This window comes from Penicilliopsis zonata (genome assembly GCF_001890105.1).
Source record: "Penicilliopsis zonata CBS 506.65 unplaced genomic scaffold ASPZOscaffold_10, whole genome shotgun sequence".
In the NCBI taxonomy this organism is placed as follows: Eukaryota; Fungi; Ascomycota; class Eurotiomycetes; order Eurotiales; family Aspergillaceae; genus Penicilliopsis; species Penicilliopsis zonata.
This window is the reverse complement of record NW_019208919.1, coordinates 729,978-752,877: the sequence shown is the minus strand read 5'-3', so window position 1 is coordinate 752,877 and position 22,900 is coordinate 729,978. Positions and strand designations below refer to the sequence as shown.

General features: G+C 51.9%; 9 protein-coding genes and 4 non-coding genes across 13 annotated transcripts; 7 read left to right on the top strand and 6 right to left on the bottom strand.

Moving 5' to 3' along the window:
* Nucleotides 1-2: 2 nt before the first annotated feature.
* ASPZODRAFT_534525 (hypothetical protein) lies at nt 3-1,633 on the bottom strand. The gene is made up of 2 exons (XM_022728457.1): nt 585-1,633; nt 3-520 (listed from the first exon to the last, which is right to left on the bottom strand). Exons 1-2 carry the CDS (start codon nt 1,295-1,297, stop codon nt 268-270), a joined length of 966 nt encoding a protein of 321 aa, XP_022580355.1. The 5' UTR covers nt 1,298-1,633; the 3' UTR covers nt 3-267.
* Nucleotides 1,634-1,728: 95 nt separating this feature from the next.
* ASPZODRAFT_133712 (hypothetical protein) lies at nt 1,729-3,700 on the top strand. The gene is made up of 5 exons (XM_022723336.1): nt 1,729-2,134; nt 2,192-2,296; nt 2,356-2,565; nt 2,622-2,758; nt 2,837-3,700. Exons 1-5 carry the CDS (start codon nt 1,979-1,981, stop codon nt 3,237-3,239), a joined length of 1,011 nt encoding a protein of 336 aa, XP_022580354.1. The 5' UTR covers nt 1,729-1,978; the 3' UTR covers nt 3,240-3,700.
* Nucleotides 3,573-5,726, top strand: ASPZODRAFT_133711 (hypothetical protein). The gene is made up of 8 exons (XM_022723335.1): nt 3,573-3,768; nt 3,860-3,930; nt 3,982-4,005; nt 4,076-4,165; nt 4,221-4,303; nt 4,367-4,764; nt 4,817-5,146; nt 5,210-5,726. The coding sequence occupies exons 1-8, from the start codon at nt 3,664-3,666 to the stop codon at nt 5,693-5,695; spliced, it is 1,587 nt and encodes a 528-aa protein (XP_022580353.1). The 5' UTR covers nt 3,573-3,663; the 3' UTR covers nt 5,696-5,726.
* Nucleotides 5,727-6,171: 445 nt separating this feature from the next.
* ASPZODRAFT_26451 (hypothetical protein) lies at nt 6,172-8,192 on the top strand (the record flags this gene model as incomplete). The annotated part of the gene is made up of 6 exons (XM_022728046.1): nt 6,172-6,236; nt 6,307-6,537; nt 6,608-6,913; nt 6,973-7,402; nt 7,455-7,882; nt 7,944-8,192. The coding sequence occupies exons 2-6, from the start codon at nt 6,481-6,483 to the stop codon at nt 8,190-8,192; spliced, it is 1,470 nt and encodes a 489-aa protein (XP_022580352.1). The 5' UTR covers nt 6,172-6,236; nt 6,307-6,480.
* Nucleotides 8,193-8,560: 368 nt separating this feature from the next.
* ASPZODRAFT_152819 (hypothetical protein) lies at nt 8,561-9,731 on the top strand (the record flags this gene model as incomplete). Its single annotated transcript, XM_022725895.1, has 3 exons — nt 8,561-9,051; nt 9,100-9,596; nt 9,664-9,731. The coding sequence occupies 3 exons, from the start codon at nt 8,561-8,563 to the stop codon at nt 9,729-9,731; spliced, it is 1,056 nt and encodes a 351-aa protein (XP_022580351.1).
* Nucleotides 9,732-9,799: 68 nt separating this feature from the next.
* On the bottom strand, nt 9,800-12,227 carry ASPZODRAFT_143717 (hypothetical protein; the record flags this gene model as incomplete). The annotated part of the gene is made up of 6 exons (XM_022724938.1): nt 9,800-9,896; nt 9,952-10,046; nt 10,099-11,345; nt 11,401-11,597; nt 11,647-12,126; nt 12,205-12,227. 6 exons carry the CDS (start codon nt 12,225-12,227, stop codon nt 9,800-9,802), a joined length of 2,139 nt encoding a protein of 712 aa, XP_022580350.1.
* Nucleotides 12,228-12,504: 277 nt separating this feature from the next.
* On the bottom strand, nt 12,505-15,176 carry ASPZODRAFT_133705 (hypothetical protein). Its single transcript, XM_022723334.1, has 3 exons — nt 14,560-15,176; nt 13,395-14,497; nt 12,505-13,332 (listed from the first exon to the last, which is right to left on the bottom strand). Exons 1-3 carry the CDS (start codon nt 14,934-14,936, stop codon nt 12,563-12,565), a joined length of 2,250 nt encoding a protein of 749 aa, XP_022580349.1. The 5' UTR covers nt 14,937-15,176; the 3' UTR covers nt 12,505-12,562.
* A 1,044-nt stretch (nt 15,177-16,220) lies between these two features.
* Nucleotides 16,221-18,802, bottom strand: ASPZODRAFT_167556 (hypothetical protein). Its single transcript, XM_022726831.1, has 8 exons — nt 18,321-18,802; nt 18,022-18,240; nt 17,913-17,963; nt 17,585-17,861; nt 17,411-17,531; nt 17,089-17,349; nt 16,812-17,033; nt 16,221-16,751 (listed from the first exon to the last, which is right to left on the bottom strand). Exons 1-8 carry the CDS (start codon nt 18,501-18,503, stop codon nt 16,283-16,285), a joined length of 1,803 nt encoding a protein of 600 aa, XP_022580348.1. The 5' UTR covers nt 18,504-18,802; the 3' UTR covers nt 16,221-16,282.
* A 169-nt stretch (nt 18,803-18,971) lies between these two features.
* ASPZODRAFT_26446 (hypothetical protein) lies at nt 18,972-20,468 on the bottom strand. The gene is made up of 3 exons (XM_022728045.1): nt 19,637-20,468; nt 19,447-19,565; nt 18,972-19,367 (listed from the first exon to the last, which is right to left on the bottom strand). The coding sequence occupies exons 1-3, from the start codon at nt 20,003-20,005 to the stop codon at nt 19,070-19,072; spliced, it is 786 nt and encodes a 261-aa protein (XP_022580347.1). The 5' UTR covers nt 20,006-20,468; the 3' UTR covers nt 18,972-19,069.
* Nucleotides 20,469-20,859: 391 nt separating this feature from the next.
* On the top strand, nt 20,860-20,942 carry ASPZODRAFT_t98. Its single transcript has one exon. It is a non-coding gene; the product is annotated as a tRNA-His (tRNA).
* A 260-nt stretch (nt 20,943-21,202) lies between these two features.
* ASPZODRAFT_t99 lies at nt 21,203-21,284 on the top strand. The gene has a single exon. It is a non-coding gene; the product is annotated as a tRNA-His (tRNA).
* Nucleotides 21,285-21,758: 474 nt separating this feature from the next.
* Nucleotides 21,759-21,840, top strand: ASPZODRAFT_t100. The gene has a single exon. It is a non-coding gene; the product is annotated as a tRNA-His (tRNA).
* Nucleotides 21,841-22,704: 864 nt separating this feature from the next.
* On the bottom strand, nt 22,705-22,786 carry ASPZODRAFT_t95. The gene has a single exon. It is a non-coding gene; the product is annotated as a tRNA-His (tRNA).
* Between the last annotated feature and the right edge of the window lie 114 nt (nt 22,787-22,900).

The following is a 22,900-nucleotide window of genomic DNA, read 5'->3' as shown; positions in this document are numbered from 1 at the left end:
GATTTACGCAAGGAAAATGGCCAAGATGTAGGGATGGTATTAATAGCTTTTTTTCGCTTGTAGATATTGGAATAGAATGACTTAAGGGTTAACTTAGGCTACAGGCTAGTCAGTAGCTGCATCGGACTGACTCGTAACCATAACCCTAGGATTTGAGTGAGGGTTCGAGTCAATATTGTATCCACTGTACATGTTCAATCAGCGACTCTGGTGGTAAATAGTTCCTAATATAGTGGCTGATTCCTGTTTAAGACTTTTCGTCTACCATCACAGTTGTAAAAACCCCTTGACCACGTCGAGGTACTTGTCGCGGGCGTCGAACTGGGCGCAATGACCCGCCCCCGCCAAGGTCACCCACTTGACCTTGTCGATGGCTTGGAAGAAGGGCTCGAGCGTGCTGTCCTGGGCCTCATCGTACTCGCCGTTGATGAGCAGCGTGGGCACGTTGATCCTAGCGATGCGATCGACGATAGTCCAGTCTTTGAGCGATCCTTCGACGAAAAATTCAGACCGACCGAGCCTAGATAGTGAGTATATTAGAGTATGAAATATAAGCGTAATAAATATATAGTAAGAGGGCATACATTGTTGAAGCTACTGTGGTGTCTTTCTCCGTCGTCCAGACGATACTGTCGATCAGGTCCGCAGGCCACGGCTGCGTGCGGCAGCCGAAGCGGTTGAGAAATTCAACAGTGGCATGCTCATATTCTTCCGAGTCGAGACGGTCTTCGCGTTCGCATCTGTCCAGCACATCGCGGACTTCCTGTGGGAGAGTGCTGCGCAGCCTGGCGACGGAGTCCACCCACAGACTCACCGCGGCCGGGGCGTTGGATAGGATCAAGCGGCGTAAACCCGTCGGACGAGTCACGGCGAACTCGGCTCCGAGCATACCCCCCCACGAGTGGCCGAGGAGGTCGAACTGCCGCCCGGCAATGCCCAGCTTGGCCAGCAGATTCTCCAGCTCGGCAAGAAACAGGCCGACCGTCCAGAAGGTCGCGTCGCCGCGTTTCTCGGGGTAGTGCGAGCTCAGCCCGTTGCCGATCTGGTCGTACAGGACCACTGGGCGCTCTTCCCCCGACGATGGCGACGCCAGATCGGCCAGGGGAAGCATGTAATTGTGGCAGTAGCCCGGTCCTCCATGCAAGACAACAAGCGGGGGCTGGGTGGAGCTGCTGCTGCTGCTGCTGCTGCTGCTGCTGCTGCTGCTGCTGAGGTCGCCGTACACGCGATACCACGTCTGCGCAGGGGAGGGCAGAGAGGGGTGGGCAAATTCAACGGTCCCTGAGGTAAACGCCATGGTGAGTGATAGACAAAAAGATGGATGGATTGGGAGTGGAATGATACCACGAAATAACTAGTAGTAACTACTAGTTACTCGGTGGCAGTGACCAGTCAGGACCGAATTCCGTGGTAAACAGCTGAAACAAGCTTTGAATGGAACCACCGGGCCTGTCTGGGTTTAGAATGGGTTCGTACTCGGTTTCCAGCCGGGCGAAACAGCCCCGAGGGACGAAGAAGCTGAAGCACCAACAGAAAAAAAACCCACAGCTGGGATTTGAAGCCTGAAAGCCGCAGCGCCCAAAACAGTCAAGGCCGACCCATCAAGTGACCACCTTTCCCAAAGCAGCCAAGCTCCGTCGTCAGAGTTCCCGCCTTCCTCATCTTCGCCTCGTGTCGATCTGCAGCCTAACAGATAGTTTTAAATCGGCTGCTTGGCGAGTCCAAGACACACAGGGAAGGACAGGAGTCTGGTGTGTGGCGAATGACGATGGAGTTTAATCTCTTGGAGATGGTTCTGGGGAAGGTTTTCCCAAAATGAACTGGTAAGTCCCAAAGTGCTGCTCTGGAGGAGGAGAAGGAGGACGAGGACGAGGAGGAGGAGATCTTCTTTTATCCACTCCATTCGTTTTTTTTTTCCTGGTCTGTGTGTGAGAGACAGCAGTTTGTGTCTGACCGCTGATTCAAGAATTTACTGGCTATGGCAGTCACCGCGACGGATCACTCGCCTATCGTGGGCATCATCGCTTTGCTGTCGATGGTCATCGCCGTGCTGGCCGTGGGCGTGCGGCTGGTGATCAAATATGTCATTACCAAGGGGCTCTCGATGGACGACTACTTGATTCTGGTGGCGGTGGTGAGTCCAGTCTCTCCTCCTGTGGGCTTCAATGCGGCTTCTTCTAATCGCAAACAGCTTTTCTGCGTTGTTCAGTCTATCTGTATCGTCGTGGCGGCTACCCATGGCTTGGGTAAGGCAGAGAGTTCTCTGTCAGAAGACAACCTGGATACTGTCTTCAAGGTATGGGAATGAATAAATTGGAGAAATGAGTTACACGGACTTTGTTCTAAATCAGTCAGGCCGCCTACGCTGCAGAGATTCTGTACGTCGCAAGCCTCACGTTCGCAAAACTGAGCTCCCTCGCGTTTGTATCCTTCTTGACGCAGCGCATCGGTATGAAAGAATGGATTTTTGGCGGCGCGATTCTCGTCTGGGCCTTCACCGCAGAGTTTGCCGTTGCTTTCCAGTGTCAGCTTCCGCGACCGTGGACGGGGCAATGTTTCGATAGGGTAAAGCACTCTTCCTCTTGTCTTTTCACCAAATATCCCCGGCTAATCAGTTGAAGGACGCCTGGTGGACGTACTTTGCAGTGAACAACATGCTCATCGAAGCGGCACTCATCGTCTTGCCTGCTCTTCTGGTTATACGTCTGCAGACGGCCAAGAAGAAAGCAGCCCTCATCTGCTTTCTCTTGAGAATTGTGTACGTATCCCATCTCTATGCCTCATTCTGCTACTATGTCTTGATCCGTGGCTTCTTTTTTTTTTCTGACTATCAAAGGGTCATCGCTGTTATCATCCTTGAACTCTACTATCGACACCGGACCACTCATCCTAGCGCCCTGACAGCATGGCCTGTCAGTGTCTGCATGCAGAGCGTGCAGAGTCTCGCGATCCTCGCCGCATGCATTCCATATCTGAAACCGTTCATGGAGGGTCTCCAATCCACCGGCCTGCATCCCTACCTGTACCCCAAACAGTCACAGGGCAGTTACGCCACGCGCAGCAGGAAAAACTTCGGCTCCCAAGAGCTACGGAAACTGGCCGGCGTAACCAACCGCACGAATGTTAGTACAGACCCGCAGGAGTGGGAGGCCCAAAGCCAGTCGAGTCAAAGCCACATCATTATCCGGGAAACCAGAACGTGGGCTGTGGATGTCCAGAGTACGGCAGGTGGAGACTAATCATTTAATATTACCATGATCCATCCAGTCATGCCATCACTTCACCAATCAATTTACTCTCCTTCTTTTCCTTGATTCTTCCCCCCCCTTTTTTTCAATCTACTTAACTTCGTACGCCGAGCAACTGGGTCCGTCCCCCCCACATAGTATCCGGAACCCGTCCGAAGCATCGCAGGGGTCTGCAGTGGTCCGCAAGGTTTAAACTAACTTGGTACTGATATACTATTTTATTATTGTCGACCATTTTTTTCAATCATTAAGCATTTGTTTCGGCCGGCTTGTTACAAAAGAAAGGGAGAGAGGAGCAAGAGGGGAAAAAAAGAGGGAGAAAAACCCCCCCCCCCTTCTCGCCCGTCATCTTGTGGTCGTTGTTGTTCGTGCCATCTCGTAACTATTCCCAGCGTTTCTATCTCTACTCCCTGCGATGGAAAACGCCGTTGAGCTTGATCGCTGGGACAAGCAGCCTAGCCAGGTGGAGGTGCATGATGAGCAGGCCCTTGGCCGCGTGGGAAAGAAGCAGGTCCTGAAGGTTAGCCATCATTCTTCATTATCATTATTATAATTTTGCTATTAGTTCGTTGTATTCTATGGATGTTTGATATATTCTGACGGGCCTTCAGCGTCGCTTCGGTTTCCTCTCCATCGTGGGCTTCAGTTGCACCATCCTAGCCACATGGGAGGGCATGCTTTCGTGAGTCCAAGGGTTGGAGATTCAGAGTCTCACTCGGCTAATCGAAACCAGGACTTTTATTATTCCATTCGAAAAGTACGATCCTCTTCATCTACTAGCATCGATGGCCGGTTCGATGAACTACCTACTAACCATCAACTTGCAGTGGCGGTCCGGCAGGAACGGTGTATAGTTTCCTCGTTGTCTGGATCGGGACGTTCTCGAGTTTTCTCACCCTGTCGGAGCTGGTTTCCATGTATGTATCGCCTTGGGCATCCGTACCGATCCTGGGATGGATACTGATGTATCAGGGCTCCAACATCCGGTGGTCAATATCACTGGGTTTCGATCCTCTCGCCTAAATGGTGCCATAAATACATTAGTTTTCTGACGGGTGAGTTGATAAGCCACCCCTACACGGAATGATCTGCTGAGATAGACTATACTGACTACTTAGGCTGGTTGATCGTCATCGGGTGGATCGGCGCCTTCTCCTCCACTTCATACCTCAGCGCCTCCCAGATCCAGGGTCTGGTCGTGCTCAACCGTGACTCCTACGACGCAACGGCCTGGCAGACAGTGTTGCTCTACTGGGCCGTCGTGGGGTTTGCCGTCTTCTTCAACACCGTGGTCAGCACTTTCTTGCCCAAGTTCGAGGGGTTTGTGCTCATCTTGCACGTCATCGGCTTCTTCGCCATCATGATCCCTCTGCTGTACCTGGGGGACAAGAACAGTGCCAGCGATGTGTTTACCGTCTTCATCAACGATGGAGGTTTCCAGACTCAGGGCCTATCCTTCCTCGTCGGTTTGACAGGAAGTATGTTTGCCTTTACCGGCGTTGACGCTGCTGTACACGTACGTCCTTTTCTACCTCTATACCCATTCACTCCAACCCTAACAAAACCAGATGAGCGAGGAAATCCATGACGCCGAAAAGGTTGTCCCCGTGTCTATCTTGACCTCGGTGGTGATCAACGGCATGCTGGGTTTTGCTATGGTCCTTTCTACCCTCTTCACCATGACCGACCCAGATGCCGCCCTCGAATCGGCCACGGGCTATCCCTTCATGCAGGTCTTCCTTACCGCTACGGGCTCCAAGGCCGGCTCCACCGTCATGGCCGCCATCGTCCCCGTTCTTGTCCTTGCTACTGCCGTCGGCTGTCTGGCTTCGGCTTCCCGCATGATGTGGTCTTTTGCCCGTGACCGTGGTCTTCCAGGCTGGAGAGTCCTTAGCAGAGTATGTTTCCTCTCTTTTTTCTCCTTTTTATTCCCCTTTTCTATAAGATGTTAATTATATTAGGTCAACTCGGAGGCCGTCCCCCACTGGGCCATCATTGTGGTCACCGTCGCCGCTGTGCTGCTCGCCCTGATCATCCTCGGCTCGGCCGCCGTGCTGAACGATGTGATTTCCCTGGCCGTATCCGCGCTGTACTCCTCATATCTCATCTCCGCCGCTCTGCTCCTCTGGCGCCGATGTGTGGGTAGCATTCGGTTGGCCAGCGAGGTCTCGGCGACCACTATCCTCAACACCACCGGCACCCCGCTCGCATGGGGCCCGTTCCGCGTCCCCGGCGTGCTCGGGATCGCAGTCAATATCTTCACCGTCGCGTACCTTGCCATCGGCGTGTTTTTCAGCTTCTGGCCCATGCTGCTCCACCCGGATGCTAGTACCATGAACTGGGCCGTCGTCGGCACCGTCGGCACCAGCCTCATCTGTACCATCTACTATATGGTCTGGGGGCGGGCTGAGTACACTGGGCCAGTGGTGGAAACCGTTTACAACTAATTTCTGCAGAGTAGATAAGCCCCGGCTCGGCAAACAATAGTAGACTCTAGTACTATATAATCTTAACTGTCTGTATATGGCTATATAGAATAGAATATAGCTTTTATTTAAAAATCTATTGTTTATGGTCCTTAAGCTTAATATGGTGTCACATGACTCTCCTCCTCTCCTTCCCTCTCCTCCTCTCCTCCTTTCCACTTCTTCCTTTATTCACTCGCCCACAACCTGTCCTCCATCTTCAATCTCACCCCTCGTTATGATTACTGTGATTATCACTGACTGTAATAGGTCCGTTATACTCACAAGCCACTGCAAGACCCAACGGAGGTTTGCAGCGGAGACAACGGAGATGTTCTGGCAGCCCAAGGGAGAAACAATCCTGGACTCGTCGCAACCCCCAATTATAGACAGAAGGGAGGATTACAATTTTGACTAGATTATTCTTCATGGGATTTTGATACGCAGTGGCTGGATGGCGCCACCTTACGGCTTGGGATACGAGAACAGAATGGGATAAATAGTAGCTGTACGGCGACTCTCGGTCAGTTCACAATCTTTTACATTCCTTCTATTTCAATTGTTATCTTTCAGATAATTGATTGATAATGCAGACCAAGACTACTAATGATCAGGAGCAGGAGCAGGAGCAGGATCATCTTGATGAACATCTTACGAACCCTTACTTCGACGATGAAGTCCCTGCAGGAAAACTGCCTTCATGGCTCGACCACTTCAACGCCCGCGATCTCCAGACGCTGTTCAAGTGTTCACTCGCCGTCTGGATTATGACTGTCCTGATCCTCATCAATCTGACTCTCCGTGTCCTCGGCTCGGCGGCGTTCGTGGGGTGGTAGGCATTGATTCCTTTATTCGCGTCGAGAACGATGCTTGTTTGCTTTGACAGTACCTCAGTATCGTCCTTTTCTTCGCCCCCCCCCCGCAGGCAGTCTCTTCGTTCAGGTGATAGCGGCTCTCTCCGTGCTGGTCGGTCTGTCACTTGGATGGGCCTGGGGTCTCGTCGCTATGAAGGCCGCCCTGGCGACGCGGCCGTCGGCCAATCTCGATGCACGGTATGTCCTGCTGTACGAAAATGCAAAGGCTCAGAATGTCACCGATCTGGATGAGTACGTCGAGATTCAGATCTTCAATGGTTTCATGCTCGATACGCGAGTCACCGTGACCTATTTTTGCATGGTGGGGGTGTTCATCTACCTGGTTGTATGTCAACTCGAGCCATAAACCAACAATAACTATATGTAATGTCTAATGCGAATTAGGCCCGCCTGCGCATCGCCGTCCCGAAGCTGACGCCTGTTCAAATGTTTGCCTGCATCGTCTCGATTGTCTTCGTTGCCGATGCTCCGCTCATCCCAACCTTCGACGGAACCCTTGCGAAAAGTCTTATAGTTCCCTATGCGATCGCCACGGGTGTAGGTGTCGTCTGCAGCATCGTGGTTTTCCCCGTCTCCTCATCCACCCTGCTCCTCGACGGGATCAAGGCTCTGCTCGGTTCTATGCCCGTCTTTCTCGATGCCTGCCTGTTTGCCTTGAGGCATCCGGGCCGTACCATGAAAACCGACGGGCTCATGTCCACCCGCCTGAAGATTGTCACAGCCTATAAGGCCCTGGTTCGCATGTGGTGGCAGTTGTTTGTGCCGCCCGCGCTGATGATGGTGGGGGATCATGATGGCCGCGACGATGTACCTGGTCGTTGCGTACGGGTGGATCAACACGCACGATCCAACCTACGGCAATCCAGGCGTCGGGTACGCCGTCTTCTGGCGCCGTCTGGTGCTGGTCATCGTGGGGTTCAGCGCCGCCGTCTTCGTCCACTTCCTGCCCCGCCCGCCGTCAGCCAACACGCAATACCGACACATCCTTGCTGACAGCCTGGCCAGTGTACGTGACCGTGTGGCTCTGCTGGCCTCCTCTCACGCCGCGGCAGCCGACGAGCGGAGACGACTGCCACCGGCGGACCTGCGGCAAGTGGCCGAACAGGAGGCCCTGCTCACGGGCGACGCTCTGCCCTCCATCTTAGAACCCATCAAGCTGACGCGTCTGGAATTCTCGGCCGACACCCTGGATGCCGTCTGCCATCTCTGCATGCTGCTCAACCACCACGTGTCGCAGCTTCTACTGTTCGCCGCCTCGTTTCCCGTCGAAGAGAGGGCCCGCATCTTCCCCGCTGTCGGAAATTACCGACCCCGACCGACTGGCTGAGTGGATGGCCGTGCTCTCCCTGGCCCAGCAGGTGCTGAAGAGCAGCGACCCGCTGCCGGCCCTGCTGCCGACGCCGCTGCTCTCGAGATCGATCGCCTTTGCCCGGATGGCGCTGAGCAACTCTCAGCAGGGTCTGTTGCACCGCGAGAACCAGGGCAGCGACCGACTACGCCACTATGTTGTCGTGCTGGATGCGTGGGTGCAAGTCCTCGGCGGGACGGATGAGCTGGTTCTCGCTCTCAAGCGGGCGATTGGCGAGGCGGCGCATGTTATATAGTCAGTATAAAGTACAAGCGTAGTCGGTATAAAGCATCTTCAATAGTCAATGTCAAAATCTATCACCTATACCGTAGGTTAATTACGATTCTCTTATCCTTTTATACTTGTGATAATACTCTACAGCCCTATCACTAAACCTAATCCGGCAACGAATCTATTCCATTGAGAATCCTCATAAATCAGAAAGTATTATATAGATTAAACGGTCTCAGTCTATTGTCATCCCTTTGATGACAAAAGCCTTGACGATCGCTCGGAGACTTTCGGAGACATTCAACATATAAGATCCTGCTCTTTCTTTCCATCCCATCATCTCCTATCCCCTCCTCTTTCCATTATACATTACATCGTTTTTGCATCCTCACTATGGCTCTCTCAACCATCTACGACGCCCTGATCGTGGGCGGTGGTCCTGCCGGCCTGGCCGCCGCGCTGGGCCTCGCGCGCGTCAACCGCAGCGCCCTCCTCTTCGATTCAGGCGTGTACCGCAACACCGGCGCAGAGGCGATGCATACTTTCCTCACACGCGACGGGACGAACCCGGGCGAATTCAGACGTCTGGCGCGCGGCCAGCTCGAGGGGAATCCCAAATACAGCCATGTTGCGTTCCGCGACCGACGGGTCATCACTGTGTCCAAGACGGTGATTGAATCGACAACAACAACAACAACAACAACAACACCGGTTCAATCTCTGATCAATGATGATAATACATGTCCTGCAACGGGGTATGTTGGGTTCCAGGTCATGGATGAGACGAACCAAATATATACCGGACGGAAACTTATTCTCGCGACGGGGACGGAGGATGTCCTTCCTTCTATTGAGGGATATTCCGAGAACTGGCCAGAGCATATGTAAGTGATATCTATAATACAGTATAATAAGCAAATGCTGAGTGTCAGATATCAATGTCCCTTCTGCGATGGCCTGGAACAAAAGGAATCCCCGATTGGCGTCCTCTTCGAAGACGCCTCGTACACCCATCTAGCCTTCATGGCGATCAACTTCAACCCGGCCGTCACATTATTCACCAACGGCCCCCTGGCTGCCACTGACCCAGCGGTGCAGAAGGGGGTCAACACCGTGCTGGCCGTGAAGGGGACGAAGCTCGACCAACGCCGCATCGTGCGGTTCGTGAATAATGGCCCGGGACACGAGAACGGGATCAGCGTCCACTTCGAGGACGGCCCGGCCGTTACCCTGGGGATGATTCTGCATCGGGCCCCGACGAGAAATAGAGCCCAGGCTCTCTTTGACCAGTTGGGGTTGAACCTCAAGGATCTCCCCTCGGCGGAAGCTCAGGTCGATCCTCTCTTCGGCGAGTCCAGTCTTCCCGGTTGTTTCGTGGCGGGGGATACCATGGAGGGCATCAAGCAGGTTGCTTTTGCCCAGGCGTCTGGTATGTCCTTTTGTTTCTCCTTGTTCGGCTTGCTTTTTGTTGTTGCTGTGATTCGCTAACTGTTTAGGTGTTCGTGCTGCGTCAGGGGCGAATTTCCAGCTTATCAATGAGGAGATTGCAAAGATGAGTAAGTGAGAAGATAGGAAGTATGAGAGAAGATAAATAGATAATAGAAATATGCATGGTCTATTCTAGTATGACCTCTATGAGCTAGTCTTCTCCATCCTCTCCACCAACTCGTCGATCTTCTTAAACGCATGGCCCTCGTACTGCGGGGGCAGCAGGAAAGGCCGGAGATCACTGGAAAAGATGTTAGTTAGTAATTGATTAATACTACAATCGTGGCAAGACTTACAATCGGTTGTCGTCTGGCGAGTACGATTCCGCATGGTACGCGGGTGTCAGAGTCGTCATTTTGAACCGGTTGATTGAGTAGAAATGATAGAAGCGCTGGTTCTTAGCAAGAAGAAAAAGAGAGAGGAAGAGAAAGAAGAATGAATACCTTCACTTTGGTAGCGACATCCTTCGGCCCCAGCTTATCCTTCCAGTCATGGACGAGCTTCTGGAACATGCCGAACGCACCCAGCTTGAGCACCTTGCGGCAGATGCCAAACGTCGAGAGCTCGTCGTAGGTCATGCCCATATCGACCTCGTCGGACTGGACGTAATCCTTGGTGATGGGTTCCAGCTCGGCCGTTGGGGTGGCGTTGAGGAACTCCTCGAGGATGGGCAGGGAGAACTCGACGCCCGCCCAGGCAATGAAGCGCTTCAGGTCCTTCTTCGAGATCGAGCCGATCGGGTTGATGTCCGCTGAAGAGCAGTCGTAGCGCGTGTAGTACCCACGCAGGGCTTCGTCACAATTCGCACTGCCCAGCACCAAAAGCCCGCCGCCGCCGCGACGCTTGCGCACCGTCGGCAGCAACTGGCTGAATTCGTACGCGGTGACCATGCGCGTGCGGGCCTGGATGTTCTGCAGCGCAAGGTTCTCCGCCTGCGAGCCGCCGTACACCTTGAACTTGGGCTCGAAGCCCGTCGCCTGCGCAAACACGCTTTTCTGTGCGTTGAAGATCTCGTCGATGTTCAGGTCCACGTGGTACGCGCCGATCGCCGCCGCCAGTTCCTTAGCCCGCGTGCGCGTCTCGCGCGACGACTGCGACGCCATCCCCATGTATACCGTGTGGAAGAGCCGATGGCACAGCTCCTGCGGCGTACGCGGCAGCCAGTCCTTCACGGCAGCCTCGTCTTCCTCGTACGCGCCCGCAATCCGGCGCACGTCGGCAATCACCTGCTCGTTGCCCGCGTGCACCGCCTCCATCACGATCCGACACATGGAGAAGACGATCGTCGCCGTCGCGCACGAGTCGATCCCCCCGCTCAAAGGAACCAGGAACCCGGCCAGCTTCGACCGCCGCACGTAATCCCACAGCCAGCAGGCCGGGCCCATCGCAATCTCCTCCTCGGGGAGATGGTACCGTACCGGCCGTGCAACGGAAGGACCCAAGCTCAGGTCCACCTCGTGGCTTTCAGGCGACAGGCTGAATTCCGTCTCTATGCGACGGTACTCTGGTGTCCGCACCGCCTGTAACCCTCTACTCGGGGCAAATCGGTACGCGCGCACTTCCTCCAGATCAACAGTCGCGGTGACCACCTCGACGTCGTCCAGCGAGAACTGAGACCCTTGTGCCACCACCTCGCCGTTGACCACCACCATGCTACATCCATCGTAGTAAAGCCGTTCGCCGCCGCAGCCTAGAGTCAATTAATATCTGTCGAAAAAATTTTGCTTCAAAAAGGTAATAAGTACCCTTCAGGTTCGAGTAGAGGTATATCCCCCCGCTCTTCCGCGTCGCCTCCAAGATCAGCGAAACCCGCTGGTCCAGTTTACGCAGGTTATGATGCGAACCAGAGCTGTTGGTGAAGATCTCCACGCCGTTCAAGCCCATTTTGGAATGCGGCCCATCTGGCGTGAAGAGTTCCTCGCACGTTTCCGCTCCAAGACACCTTGAAACATTAGAAAGAAGATTAAAGGGGAAGAAAGAAAAAAACATACGTATCCGGGGTTGAAATGACAGCATCCCCAAACGGCACTTTCACGGCTCCCTGGAGTTTCTGAATGATGCGCGGAAGATAGTACTCCTCTACATGCTGCGGACGTTCCCAGGGGGTAAAGTAGCGCATCTCACGATAATTTCCATCATTCGCGAGCCAGATCTTGGGCCGGATAAGTAAGATCCGCCCGTCGACAGCCAGCACGCGACAGTTGAAGCGCAGGTTGCGGTGGATGACCGGCATCCCCACGTCGATCAGGATGCCGTCGCACTCGCGGTCGCTGAGGATCCGCGCCATCATCTCCCATGAGTGCAGGTACACGTCGTTCTCTAAGAATGTGTCCAAACAGTCGTACCCGGGGATCTCTAGTTCGGGACCCACGCGTAACCGGGCCCCTGCGGCTTTGGCTTTCTTAATCGACTCGATGATCCGGGCTGTGTTGCCCTCCCAGTCTAGGGCCCATTGGTTCAGGCTGCATGTTCTGCTGCGTATTAGAACCTTTCTATCTCGGGTATCTGCGGGGAGATGAAGAAGGGGGGGGGATATCCTCCAGACTCACGCAACAGTTACTAGATGACTCATGATGCCGGTTCCTTCGAGAGTCTCTCTTTCTGTCTCCCTGTCGTCTCCCTGACTCTCTCCCAATTGAAGTCTCGTGAAGTCGGTCGAAATCAGTGAGGTTCAAAGGCCGCTGGTGATAAGAAACAGCCAAAACCTCCATTACGTCAGCCAGAGCTACCCCGCGTCGGCCCGATCTGCTTCCGGGTCGTCTTAGGCGGTTATACGGATTCGGATAAGCGGATATACAATGGCATTTAGTAGGTAGTGGCTCCTGTACAGTTAGAGAAGAACAATATCTAGTCATATAGAACCTTTATTCATTATTGGTATACTTAAGCTAACTAGTATGGTATACGTCACAATCGTGAAGACACAGCCGAGGTCATCGCCTTGGCCAGGTTGCGACTCGCCCAGTCGGTGATGGCCATGTTGGTCAACATTGGATTCACGCCGCTGGCGCTGGGGAACACCGAGGCATCCATGACATACACCCCCTCGGTACCCCAGACCTGGGAGTCCGGTCCCACGACGCTGTTCCTCGCTGAGCTCCCCATGCGACAGGTGCCCATCTGGTGCGCACTGGCAAAAGATCCGAATTCCGGGTTGAGCGGTGATTTGCTGCGCAGCGTGGCAATCCATGCTTGCAACGCAGCATTGTTCGCACCTTCGCCATCGCTTCCCTCGGCCGGACTGGGAGACGAATCGGGGCGGATGAAGGGAGGCATGTCTTCGTATGTGGTGTGAAACTCCTTGGCGCCGCCAATGTACGCGATCTTGGCACACGCAATGAGTCCCTCGACGATATGTCGACGGTCTAACGCCGAGGGCGTGTAGTCGATCCGGCACCGACCATCGACGGGGTCCGGATATACCCGGCCAGAATTGTGGTCCCGGGTGAGAGTGAGGAAGCTGGTCGCGTGGGCGAAATCGGAACAGAATCGTTTGTAATGCTGTCCGTCCCGCCAGGACAACAGAGGTAGGAAAATCGACGGCATCATCGTGCAAGCTTGGATCTTGACGCCATGCCCGTGGCCGTCTTGATTCTCAAATTCCGTGACGACGGTGGTCAATGCTGATCCTTCCCAGGGGCGAACTTCTTGATCCCATATTGCGCATCCCAACGCGACTGTTTTTTTTTTTCTCTGTTTTAGCCATCTCAAGTAATAGCAAAGCAAATGGGGGGCTTACCGGGATGGAGGTGGAGGTTCCGACCAATCAGAGAATTCCTGATGCCGCTGCGCAACAAGAGAAGAGGACTGGACAGGCTTCCACAGGAAACAATGACTTTCTTGGCTTGGATAATGACCTGACGCTCGACCGCATTCTGGCCAGAGATCCCCAGGTGTAAGTCACGAGAGGTCCATGTTCCGCTGACACCAGTGGCTACTTTCTGCGGTGAGAGCAGCACTTTGTCTGCACGGAAGCCTTCGATGAAGACGGCGCCAGCCTTGGCGGCATCGGTAAGGAAGGATTCGGTCGGGCCCTTTTTGGCAGCAGCAGCACACCCCAATGTACAGTATCCACAGTAATGTTCACCATTACCCGTGTTTTGGGGAACCGGGTATGCAGCGTAGCCCAATTTGCGGGAGCTGTCGAGGATGAGCTCGTTGCCGTAATTGTGGACCGTGTGTTCGGACTGAACCCCCATGCGTTCGCAGACGCGGTCCAAACTATTCTGAAAATCAAGGGAGGTAAAGAAGGGCAAGCCTTCATCCGCCCATTCCTGTCGCACGTATCCTTGGGTCTGCAGCGCAGCAGACCAGTTGATGGTCCCGCCGCCACCCCAGGTCGAGCCGGCCACGACGGCCGTTACTCCGTCGTCCGACATGACGGCTCCGCCGTTTTCAAACAGATGCGTCGACCCGGTGCTGGGCGCCATGGGGAAGTACTTTGATGGGTAGTGGTATGATTTCTCAACGACAACGACGCGAAGGCCCGCCTCCGCGAGGTTTTTGGCGGCGACTCCGCCGCCACACCCACTGCCAATGATGACAACGTCCGCTTGGATAGTCTCCGGTTCATCGCCGGGCGGGAACTGCAGGAACTCATACTCAAATCCGAGGGCCGGCTTCCCGTGCACAGGGACGCGTGGACAGCCAATAACGGGAAACAGCGTCGGCGACAATGAGATCCAGGTCTTCTTGAACATGATGGTCAAAGCACGGTAGACCGCCCGAAGCGCCGGGATGCGGGAGGAGCGCCAGCCACTCAAGATCTGCTCGCGCACGTCGAGCGGCTGGTCATAAATCATGGTCGTAGAACCAGTCAGAAGAAGTGAACCCGCTCGGGTACTGAATTGTATAGAATATCAGCATTCCTTCTAAGCAACGGACAAACAGGGAGGATTGCATACTTCAGCGCCGTCAGGATGAAGGTGATCCCCTTCCTACCCTCCGGATGCACATTGTTCGCAAAGAGGCACTGGATTGCGTCTCGGAAGCCTGGAATGGACGAAGGGTTCTCTGAGAGGTACTGTTCCGCAAGACTTGCCGCCTCCGTCGCGGGAATTCTGGCGCGGAGTGCAGCCTGGGCAGACACATATTGCTCCGACGGCAGCAACAGACTCTTCTGGGCAAGATCAGAGCTCGCGGTGGAAGCCGCCTCTGCTGGACGGATGGCCGGTATGACGGTATCTGCCAGGGATAGAATGGTTTTCCACTGGATCTCGCTGAAGATCTCGGTCTGCGGAGTCGGGGGAAGAACAGGTTCCAGGGGAGTATAGGACTCCATGATGGATAGAATTAATCAATAACAGACGGGAATAGGATAGAACTGATGGATAAGAGATGGATATCGAATAGCAATGATGAATCTGAAGGAGGAAGGGAGAAACGGCGGTGAGCGTCGAGTTGGTCGTTCTTTCATACACGGAAGGAGCACTTAATTCCTGCCTGAGGAATCAACACTCAGACTCACCAGACTCACCAGCTTCTGTACTCTGTACTCTGTACCTCCAGCCATCCCTGTCTCCTGGTATTCTGTCAGTTATATATTCCATCATCGTCAGATCCACCACGTATGATTGGCCTCGGTAATAGAGTTCGTGAGGCTGGGCTGGTTCCAGCCAGCCACGTGAAATGCGGAGTAACGTTGGAGCCATACAAGAAAACCCGGGCTCTAGAAACCTTTGAGATGCTGATTCAGATATTAAATATATAAATATAATAGATGTTGTGGATGAATAAAAAGTGGTTGTAGAAGGGATGACTCTAGAAAATCTATATGCACTATACAGAGTACTGTAGGTACTAGGTACAGCCTATCTATATATCCAACAGAATGAGAGGTGCCAACAGATCTTAAAAAAACAAACATAATCAGAGAATAGACTAATTATGGCATCACTTTATTTAATCCTAGATATGGGTCTTTTAATAGTTAGTGGATGTCTTGGCATGCCAGTGAATCCCTGCCTAAGGCAACGAACAGGCTTATCCATCATTTCATTTCACTAGAAATTTCCAGTCAACTAGTAATCATATCATAGTTAGTAGAGAAAGATATAAGTAAGGATTTCTTAATAGAAAAGAATATATAATACTCCGTAATATACTACTAACCTAGGTACGTACCTTATTGTCCAATGTAGGTACTCTGTACTAGTCCACTATAAGTTAGTAGGAAAGAAGGTGGAGTAACATTCAGCCCAAACAGGCTAAACCCAAACAGGCTAGCGCCAACTGCCAGGTGGATATAGTTCTTATTATTGGGTCTAAGTCATAGAGACCATTCTGTCAGTTCCTCCTAGTACTTATTAGTACCTATTAGTATGAACTCTGGAGGACTCTGTACGCGTCATTTCTAGCCTAGACTTTAGGACTGTATCTGTATGGTGAGTGATTTAATGGTTTATCCAGATCTAGCTTGAATAAACACCAAATATATATTGGTATAAGGTAGCAGAGTCGAGCAGTATAATAAAAACAATATACCCACTGACTATACAGTATATAGTACATGGTAATATGTTGAATTGAATATATATTTATAGCTTGAATATAGCTTATATACAAGGTTGAGCCCTGGAATATATATATATAATGACCACTTTATATACATCATACAGAAGCAGATATCTACCCCTTCTTTGCTAGATTCCTCGCGATAGACTCGCCGCAGGCCTTGATGAGACCGTGCTGTCCGGCAATCCACTCCTTGGTCCACTCCTTCAGTTTCGGAATGACATCCACATCGTCCAGGGATCCGGGATCTTCGTAATCCTTGAGATTCACTTCCTCTTTTTTCTTCCCAAAAAACACGGCGAAAATGCCCTGGTGGTCGTCCGGCTCCGGGAGCTCCTTGCTCACATTCAATCGGAAGTACTTCTTGGCCTGCGGGCATGGCGCAAAGGCGTCGACAAGCGTGCGGAAGAGCAGATGCGTGCTTTCCGTATTGGTTGCCAAGGACGAGAAGCTCATCATGGCATCCTTGAAAAGGAAGCCGGGCTGCGCAACTGCCACATTGGCTGCCATCCCGGTCCCGATACTGAGAAAGCAGTCTGTCTCGCGGGTTGGGCCGAAGACCCCAAGAACCTCAAACCATAGCCTAGAGAGATGAGTATACAGCCATAAACTCCAGAAGCTTTCTTTTTGAGTCCTAGCTTACCATCCAAAAGGATTGTTCGCCAGAAGACCACCGTCCACCAGCTTCACATTGCCGACCTGAAGGGGCTTAAAATAGGCCGGGGCGGCTGAGGTGGCACGAGCGGCCTGCCACAGTTTAATGTTGGCCAGATCCGCGTCGGGCTTCTCTCTCTCGTCCAGGTACGAGCGAAGGAAGACCGGCCCACGGTTGCTGCCGGATTCCTCCCGCACGGCCATGAGAAAGCTGTAAGAGATGAGCAAGACAGAACGGAAGAGGATATATGGGGATTCGAACGCACATTTTACATGGGTTGTCGTTATCCAGCAACAGAGCGTTCTCCGGATCTTCGCCTGCCGGAAGTCTTTTGCGAAGCAGGGCTTTAATCACCTTCTCCAGCTTCTCAGCAGAATAGAATTCGCTTTTCTGGATATAGGAGGCTGTCTTTCCAATGTGTTTATGAAACCACCCGGATCCAAAGACTTCTTTCATCAACGCGTCGTACTCGTCCAGACACTCCTGGACGGTCATCTTGAGCCGACCCAGCATGATGGCGATCAATCTAGGTTTGAGTAAGCATTAGTATATCCCCATCAGTGACTGTGGAGAGGGGGATTCCATACCCGCCAGTGCTTGTTCCACCGATGAGGTCAAATACATCGCAGGGCTTCTTATTCGGAGCGCCCCGGTCCATTACTTCTTTCAACAGCATCAAAGACGAATAGCCTCTCACACCGCCACCATCTAAAGGAGTCAGGTCCGTAAGTAGAGAGAAAGATATATCTCCAGTGGCTTACCAAGAGACAGGACACGGAGAGGCCGCAACTCTTTGCCCGAGTAAGTATCGGCGCGGTCCCAGGCTGCGGTGATGGTCGGCTCATACGCGTCGTTCCGGACATTGATACAGTTCATGATGTGCTGCAGTGTGAGGGTCTCCTCAATGACTTGCGTGTAACTCGGGGGCGGCTCAATGCGAGTCGGAGGTCCCGTCCGTAGGACCAAACGGGCTGCTCGGCCGTATAGTTCCCAGCCCCTGAAGCACGCGCAAACCCGGACAGCGATGACATTACCAGGCTAAGTGGTCAGTAGAGTTATATCTTCCTCGGTGATGATAGACTACTTTACCTGCAAGAGATTCAACAAATCGTGTTGTTCGCCAAAGCCGTCCCCACTCAACTACAAGACCAATGGTTAGAGGGGTATAGATAGAAAGAAAATATGGTAAATGACTTACCCAGTCGTACTCCTTGGATCCCATGTCATTCCTATGGCTTGTCCAAACCAGCTGCACCCCCTCCCGCACGCGAGGAGAGTCGGCCTCCTCGTTCTCATAGATGGCGAGCTCAAGCCATGTCCAGTTCCCAAGCGCTCGATCATCGACGTATCCCTGGTCACGGGTTTCGGCAAACAACTGAACACTCTTGAGGCCTAGAATGGCAGAGCGACTGAGAGGCTAGACGCAGTCCATATTCAGCGCAAGGTCGATGAAGAGGCCAAGAGAGGTCAGGAAGACAAGAAGACAAGCAGACTCACCGGTGTCGTGAACCAGGTTTCAGTAGCAACAGTGCCATCCTCTGCCCAGACAAGTGGCTCGGTTTCATCCTTACACTCGGGCGCATCAACGACGAATTTGCCCTCTGGAAAGATGGAGTCGTCGTCCAGGGCCCGGATGGGCCAAGCTGGCAATTCTCGGAGCGAGGTAGGGAGCGTAGACATGGTGATGCTTTTTGCGAATTTCTGTTGTTGTTCAGATTCATCTTCGCGGCTTCTTCACCGCTCCTTATATATCTTTTTTTCGGGGAGAAACAGCGGAATGCCAGACGCTCGTAAAACAGGTGATAATAGACGACGGCGCTGCTCCCCATGGGAGATGGCAGCTGAATGCATTGCAGAACCTGGCCGTCCAAGCGATAGGACGGCAGAGAATAAGAGTGCAGCGAAGGCTCAAATTACAAGTCGCGATACGCCCGCTTTCCCCTCGCTAGTCTGAAACTGGCCTGGCCGCATCAGCTGTTGTGATAGTGGCTTATCGGGGTTGAAGATGGTTTCTGCAGAGTTGTCTGGACTCTGTACGGAAGTACAAAAATAAAGAAAACTCTTGGGGATTCCAAGAGGCTGACTGAAGCAGCCGCGTCGAAGGTATTCATTCCCCCACTTGTACTGTAACTATTGGTAACATAGCAGGCTGTTCTAGACTCACTTTCTATTTGATCAACGCTTTTCATCTCACAATAATTACATCAATTAAAGCTTTTGTATCGTGGAAACCATCGAAAGTCACATCACAGACCCAACGCCAGCCCCAGCACGGCAGCAACAACACCCCCCATCGCCACGGTATGTCCCATTGTCGCGCCGCCGGTGTGGGTGGCCGATGCGGACGCTGTGCCAGACTTGGTAGTGGAGGTTGCCAGGGTCGTTGCGCCGGTGACGGTGCTGTCAGTTGCAGATGCAGCTACAGCAGCGACGGAAGGGAAATCAAAGTCCGCCGTGGGCACTTCCACATACATTGTTGTGACGCTGGGGACTACCGCAACGCAGTCGGCCTCGGAACCTGAATCAACGCAGGAAACAGTCGCACTAGAAGTAGCCAGAGAACCGTCAGTGTCAGTAGACGAAGAAACGGAGAAGAAGCCACCGTGTCCAAGGATGAACTCACAGGCCAGACTCGATAATTACGAAACCACTTGGGTCTTTAATTACTTCAATTTGTGTCTCTACCACCATATCGGTCGCGCTGGGGTTGAGGTTGTACATATAGGTTGTCTCCGTGCCGTCCTATAATGAAGAGATGATTAGAAACAGGCAGGTATAGCAGAAAAGGTAAAAAGCATGGACAGTAGACATACACTGCCGACTTCGGTGCCGATCCATTCGGAGGGGTCAGTGAACATTAGTTCGACAGAGGTCTGCGAAATGGCGAGTGACTGCGAAGCAGTAGTAGCGGTGGAGGACTGGGCAGCAGCAGTAGCAGCCAGAACTGCGAGAAAGGCGAAGGAACGCATGATGGTAGTGTGTTGGGGGGTCCTAAAATGAGAAGATGGATAGTATGAGAAGAGCAATATTGTTAGGAAGATAGATAGTGTAGACAGAGCAACGCTGATCGGATGAGAGGAAGGCTTGGAAGAGAATTGGAAGTCATTCTTCCTGGAATCGAGTCTCTTTATATCCGCTTCGAGTCCTGTTGTCAGATTATAGAACAAGGCACTCAGCCCCATTTCAATTTAAATTGCTCCAAGCCTCCGCGCCGTCAATCATTCCTCCGTATTGCTGGCATTGTTAATAGCCAGCGAGGGTCCACTCTAGCAGGGCTGAATGACTAGTTAATTAAGAGGAGACAGTGAGATGATCCCGCGAGGTCTTCAAGGCCGTCACCTCAAACTTTAACGAACCCAGGTATAAGTCTCCCAGCATCTGGCCGTCCACGTATCTTCTATGGGCCATTTTTGTTGCCATCCATGGCGATAGTTATTATTATCGAGAGACGCTGACTCTGTTTAATACAGCTTCACGGCTAGGTCGGAAGCTCCACTGTAACAGTCTGTATGGTCAGCTCGCGTAAATCCGGAGTAGGTAGGTAATCCTGAGCCCCAGCCTGGACCCTTCTGCTGACCAGGAATAGTCGATCACTAAACTCTTTCTTGTGGAATTAGTAATGGTAGTGGAAAAATAGGGGATCCCTTTTACCGACGGCGAGTCCAAGGGAAGAAAGAAGAGGATGGAAAATCACCTCGAGCGACGAGGACTCGAGGAGATGAGAGAGGCACGTGGATTCAGTGCCCATTCAAAACACCCTAACTACCTAAGATAGTGCAATTTGGCTGTCATTTCTCATTAAGAAATAGGCCAGGACAAGTTGGCAGGTCTATTCATCAACGTTCCTAATCTACGCCTCTACCCTCAGGATTCTATTCATGGCTGGATTAGAAATGAACGAGAACGCCGATGGATGACAGGGTGAGATTCAGCCGCAAAGGCCGCGATGCGAAGCTGGACTGGTTAGGGAGAATTGCAACACCTAGGCGACAGAGAACATTGAATAATCAAGTGCACTGATTATGTGCACAAATTAGGTGCTGTAGTCTAGTGGTTATGATAATTCGTTGTGGTGTCCAACATTCCGAATTGGCCCCGGTTCGATTCCGGGCAGCGCCAGTAATATCTTTGATTTTTTTTTTCTATATTGCATCACTGGTAAAATTAAATTTGTAGTGTTGCTAGAGTATGTACACGGTGAACTGTCTACACAGCTAGTATCGATGTGGTAGATCACTGCAAAGTGTCGAAGCTAGGCTAGATTTAACCCTAGTCAATGTTACAGGGCTAGATTGATAACTAATCAGTCTTTCACGATAACCAGACTGGTAATGGTTATGGTCATATACTGAAATAGGGAACCGCTTTTCAACCAATCAGGTGCTGTAGTCTAGTGGTTATGATAATTCGTTGTGGTTAACCAAACCCGAATTGGCCTCGGTTCGATTCCGGGCAGCGCCAATCTTTTTGTTTTCCTTTGCGATTCGTCTTTTTTATTAACCATGAATCCTTTAGATTATTCCTTATTGTTATGATTCCAAATCCAGGCGTTGCAACACAACAACTTGCTCATTCAGACGCGACGCTATACCCCTAGTGATATGTAGGTTCATGCAATGGTTTATGGTAACACCCGACTCCAAACCCGAGTAACTGCACCTGTCGGAAGACATCGATCAAAATGGAGCATGATCTGATATAGTCCTAAAGAAGGACTAGCTCAAAGCCAAGTCACGAAGAAAGGATGCGACAGACGCAGTATTAGTGTAAAAGTAATAATACCAGGCACCTAGTACCATAACCGGGCCTACCTGTCAAGCCATACAGGCAGGTCTGCGTCTTGGTAGCAGAAGGGAGCGATCAGACAGATAGATAAGGATACGCCGATGCTAACCTGAGACATATAGCCAAAAATTGCAGCATTCAACAACAACAGGTGCTGTAGTCTAGTGGTTATGATAATTCGTTGTGGTCAACCAAACCCGAATTGGCCTCGGTTCGATTCCGGGCAGCGCCATTCTTTTTTGTTTTTCTTCCTGTCGAAAGCTAGTAAATCGGCGAGGTCATAATTCTAATTCTTTTCTTGCCTGGACAGTATGTACAAGTTATTGATTGATACTTTACTTCAATTTCTTGAAGGTACTGAATGGCTTCGGAAGGAGGGAGTGTAGTAACCTCAGGTGGTCACTAGTATGTCCCACGCGTCGGTTTTTCAGTAGACGGCTAGGGAGGCACTGTCTCACCAAGTGTGCTGCCGCATTCTATCATTACGAAGCGGATCTTCGAAGGAAACTCGTAGGTTTGGCAAAAATACTCCGTAATAAACCTAGAAGAACGAGAGAGAGTGAGAAAGCGAACAGCCATCCACATCCCATCGTGTGCCTCCTTTTTGACTGTGTCTAACAGCTATATAGGCATAAAGGCTAATTTTCTATGCATCGAAGATCCCCTTCGACAGATTCAGGTCTAATGGTCGTATGTAGCCGATGCTACCTAGGTTATTGGTCTCTATACAAGCGCTAAGGGTTCTTGAGACTGCTTAAACAAGGAACGTGGAGAGACAGAACTTGATGCACTCAGCAGAGGCCCGGAGATGGAGTTGACACGGGCCATTCCTGATCCACCTCGCATCTTGGTCGGTCCTACATGGCCAAAAGGGCCAAATCACCAGCCGTTGGACTGATATGCTCGGGCAGCAAGGTACATGGAGCACTCCGCAGCAGTGAAAATAGAAGCACGCTATTTTGTATACCGCTGTACCTCGCAGGTAGATATTAGGGGGTAATATTACACGACTAGGCCAGTTTAAACCACTGCGAGCCGATGAGTAAGTGAGTGGTGGTGATAAGCACGAATCCTAAAATCAAAAAACAAAAAAAGATGGCGCTGCCCGGAATCGAACCGAGGCCAATTCGGGTTTGGTTGACCACAACGAATTATCATAACCACTAGACTACAGCACCTTGTATGATAAGATGTCAATTAATATAATACATAACCCACAATACTATATAAGTGCCTACATCAATCGAGTAACTCGAAAGCCATTATTTTCCTCCTACCAATTAATACCTCGA

Coding starts and splice junctions, on each gene's coding strand:
- ASPZODRAFT_534525 (XM_022728457.1), bottom strand. CDS start 1,297: ATGGCGTTTACCTCAGGGACCGTTGAATTTGCCCACCCCTCTCTGCCC. Junction 521..584: donor ACCACAGTAGCTTCAACAAT/GTATGCCCTCTT, acceptor CTCACTATCTAG/GCTCGGTCGGTCTGAATTTT.
- ASPZODRAFT_133712 (XM_022723336.1), top strand. CDS start 1,979: ATGGCAGTCACCGCGACGGATCACTCGCCTATCGTGGGCATCATCGCT. Junction 2,297..2,355: donor ACCTGGATACTGTCTTCAAG/GTATGGGAATGA, acceptor TAAATCAGTCAG/GCCGCCTACGCTGCAGAGAT. Junction 2,566..2,621: donor CGGGGCAATGTTTCGATAGG/GTAAAGCACTCT, acceptor AATCAGTTGAAG/GACGCCTGGTGGACGTACTT.
- ASPZODRAFT_133711 (XM_022723335.1), top strand. CDS start 3,664: ATGGAAAACGCCGTTGAGCTTGATCGCTGGGACAAGCAGCCTAGCCAG. Junction 3,769..3,859: donor GAAAGAAGCAGGTCCTGAAG/GTTAGCCATCAT, acceptor ACGGGCCTTCAG/CGTCGCTTCGGTTTCCTCTC. Junction 4,765..4,816: donor GCGTTGACGCTGCTGTACAC/GTACGTCCTTTT, acceptor TAACAAAACCAG/ATGAGCGAGGAAATCCATGA.
- ASPZODRAFT_133705 (XM_022723334.1), bottom strand. CDS start 14,936: ATGGAGTCCTATACTCCCCTGGAACCTGTTCTTCCCCCGACTCCGCAG. Junction 14,498..14,559: donor TTCATCCTGACGGCGCTGAA/GTATGCAATCCT, acceptor TATACAATTCAG/TACCCGAGCGGGTTCACTTC. Junction 13,333..13,394: donor GAACCTCCACCTCCATCCCG/GTAAGCCCCCCA, acceptor AAAAAAAAACAG/TCGCGTTGGGATGCGCAATA.
- ASPZODRAFT_167556 (XM_022726831.1), bottom strand. CDS start 18,503: ATGTCTACGCTCCCTACCTCGCTCCGAGAATTGCCAGCTTGGCCCATC. Junction 17,964..18,021: donor GATCCAAGGAGTACGACTGG/GTAAGTCATTTA, acceptor TTGGTCTTGTAG/TTGAGTGGGGACGGCTTTGG. Junction 17,034..17,088: donor AACGACAACCCATGTAAAAT/GTGCGTTCGAAT, acceptor CATCTCTTACAG/CTTTCTCATGGCCGTGCGGG.
- ASPZODRAFT_26446 (XM_022728045.1), bottom strand. CDS start 20,005: ATGGGGCTGAGTGCCTTGTTCTATAATCTGACAACAGGACTCGAAGCG. Junction 19,566..19,636: donor TCGGCACCGAAGTCGGCAGT/GTATGTCTACTG, acceptor TCTTCATTATAG/GACGGCACGGAGACAACCTA. Junction 19,368..19,446: donor GTAATTATCGAGTCTGGCCT/GTGAGTTCATCC, acceptor GGCTACTTCTAG/TGCGACTGTTTCCTGCGTTG.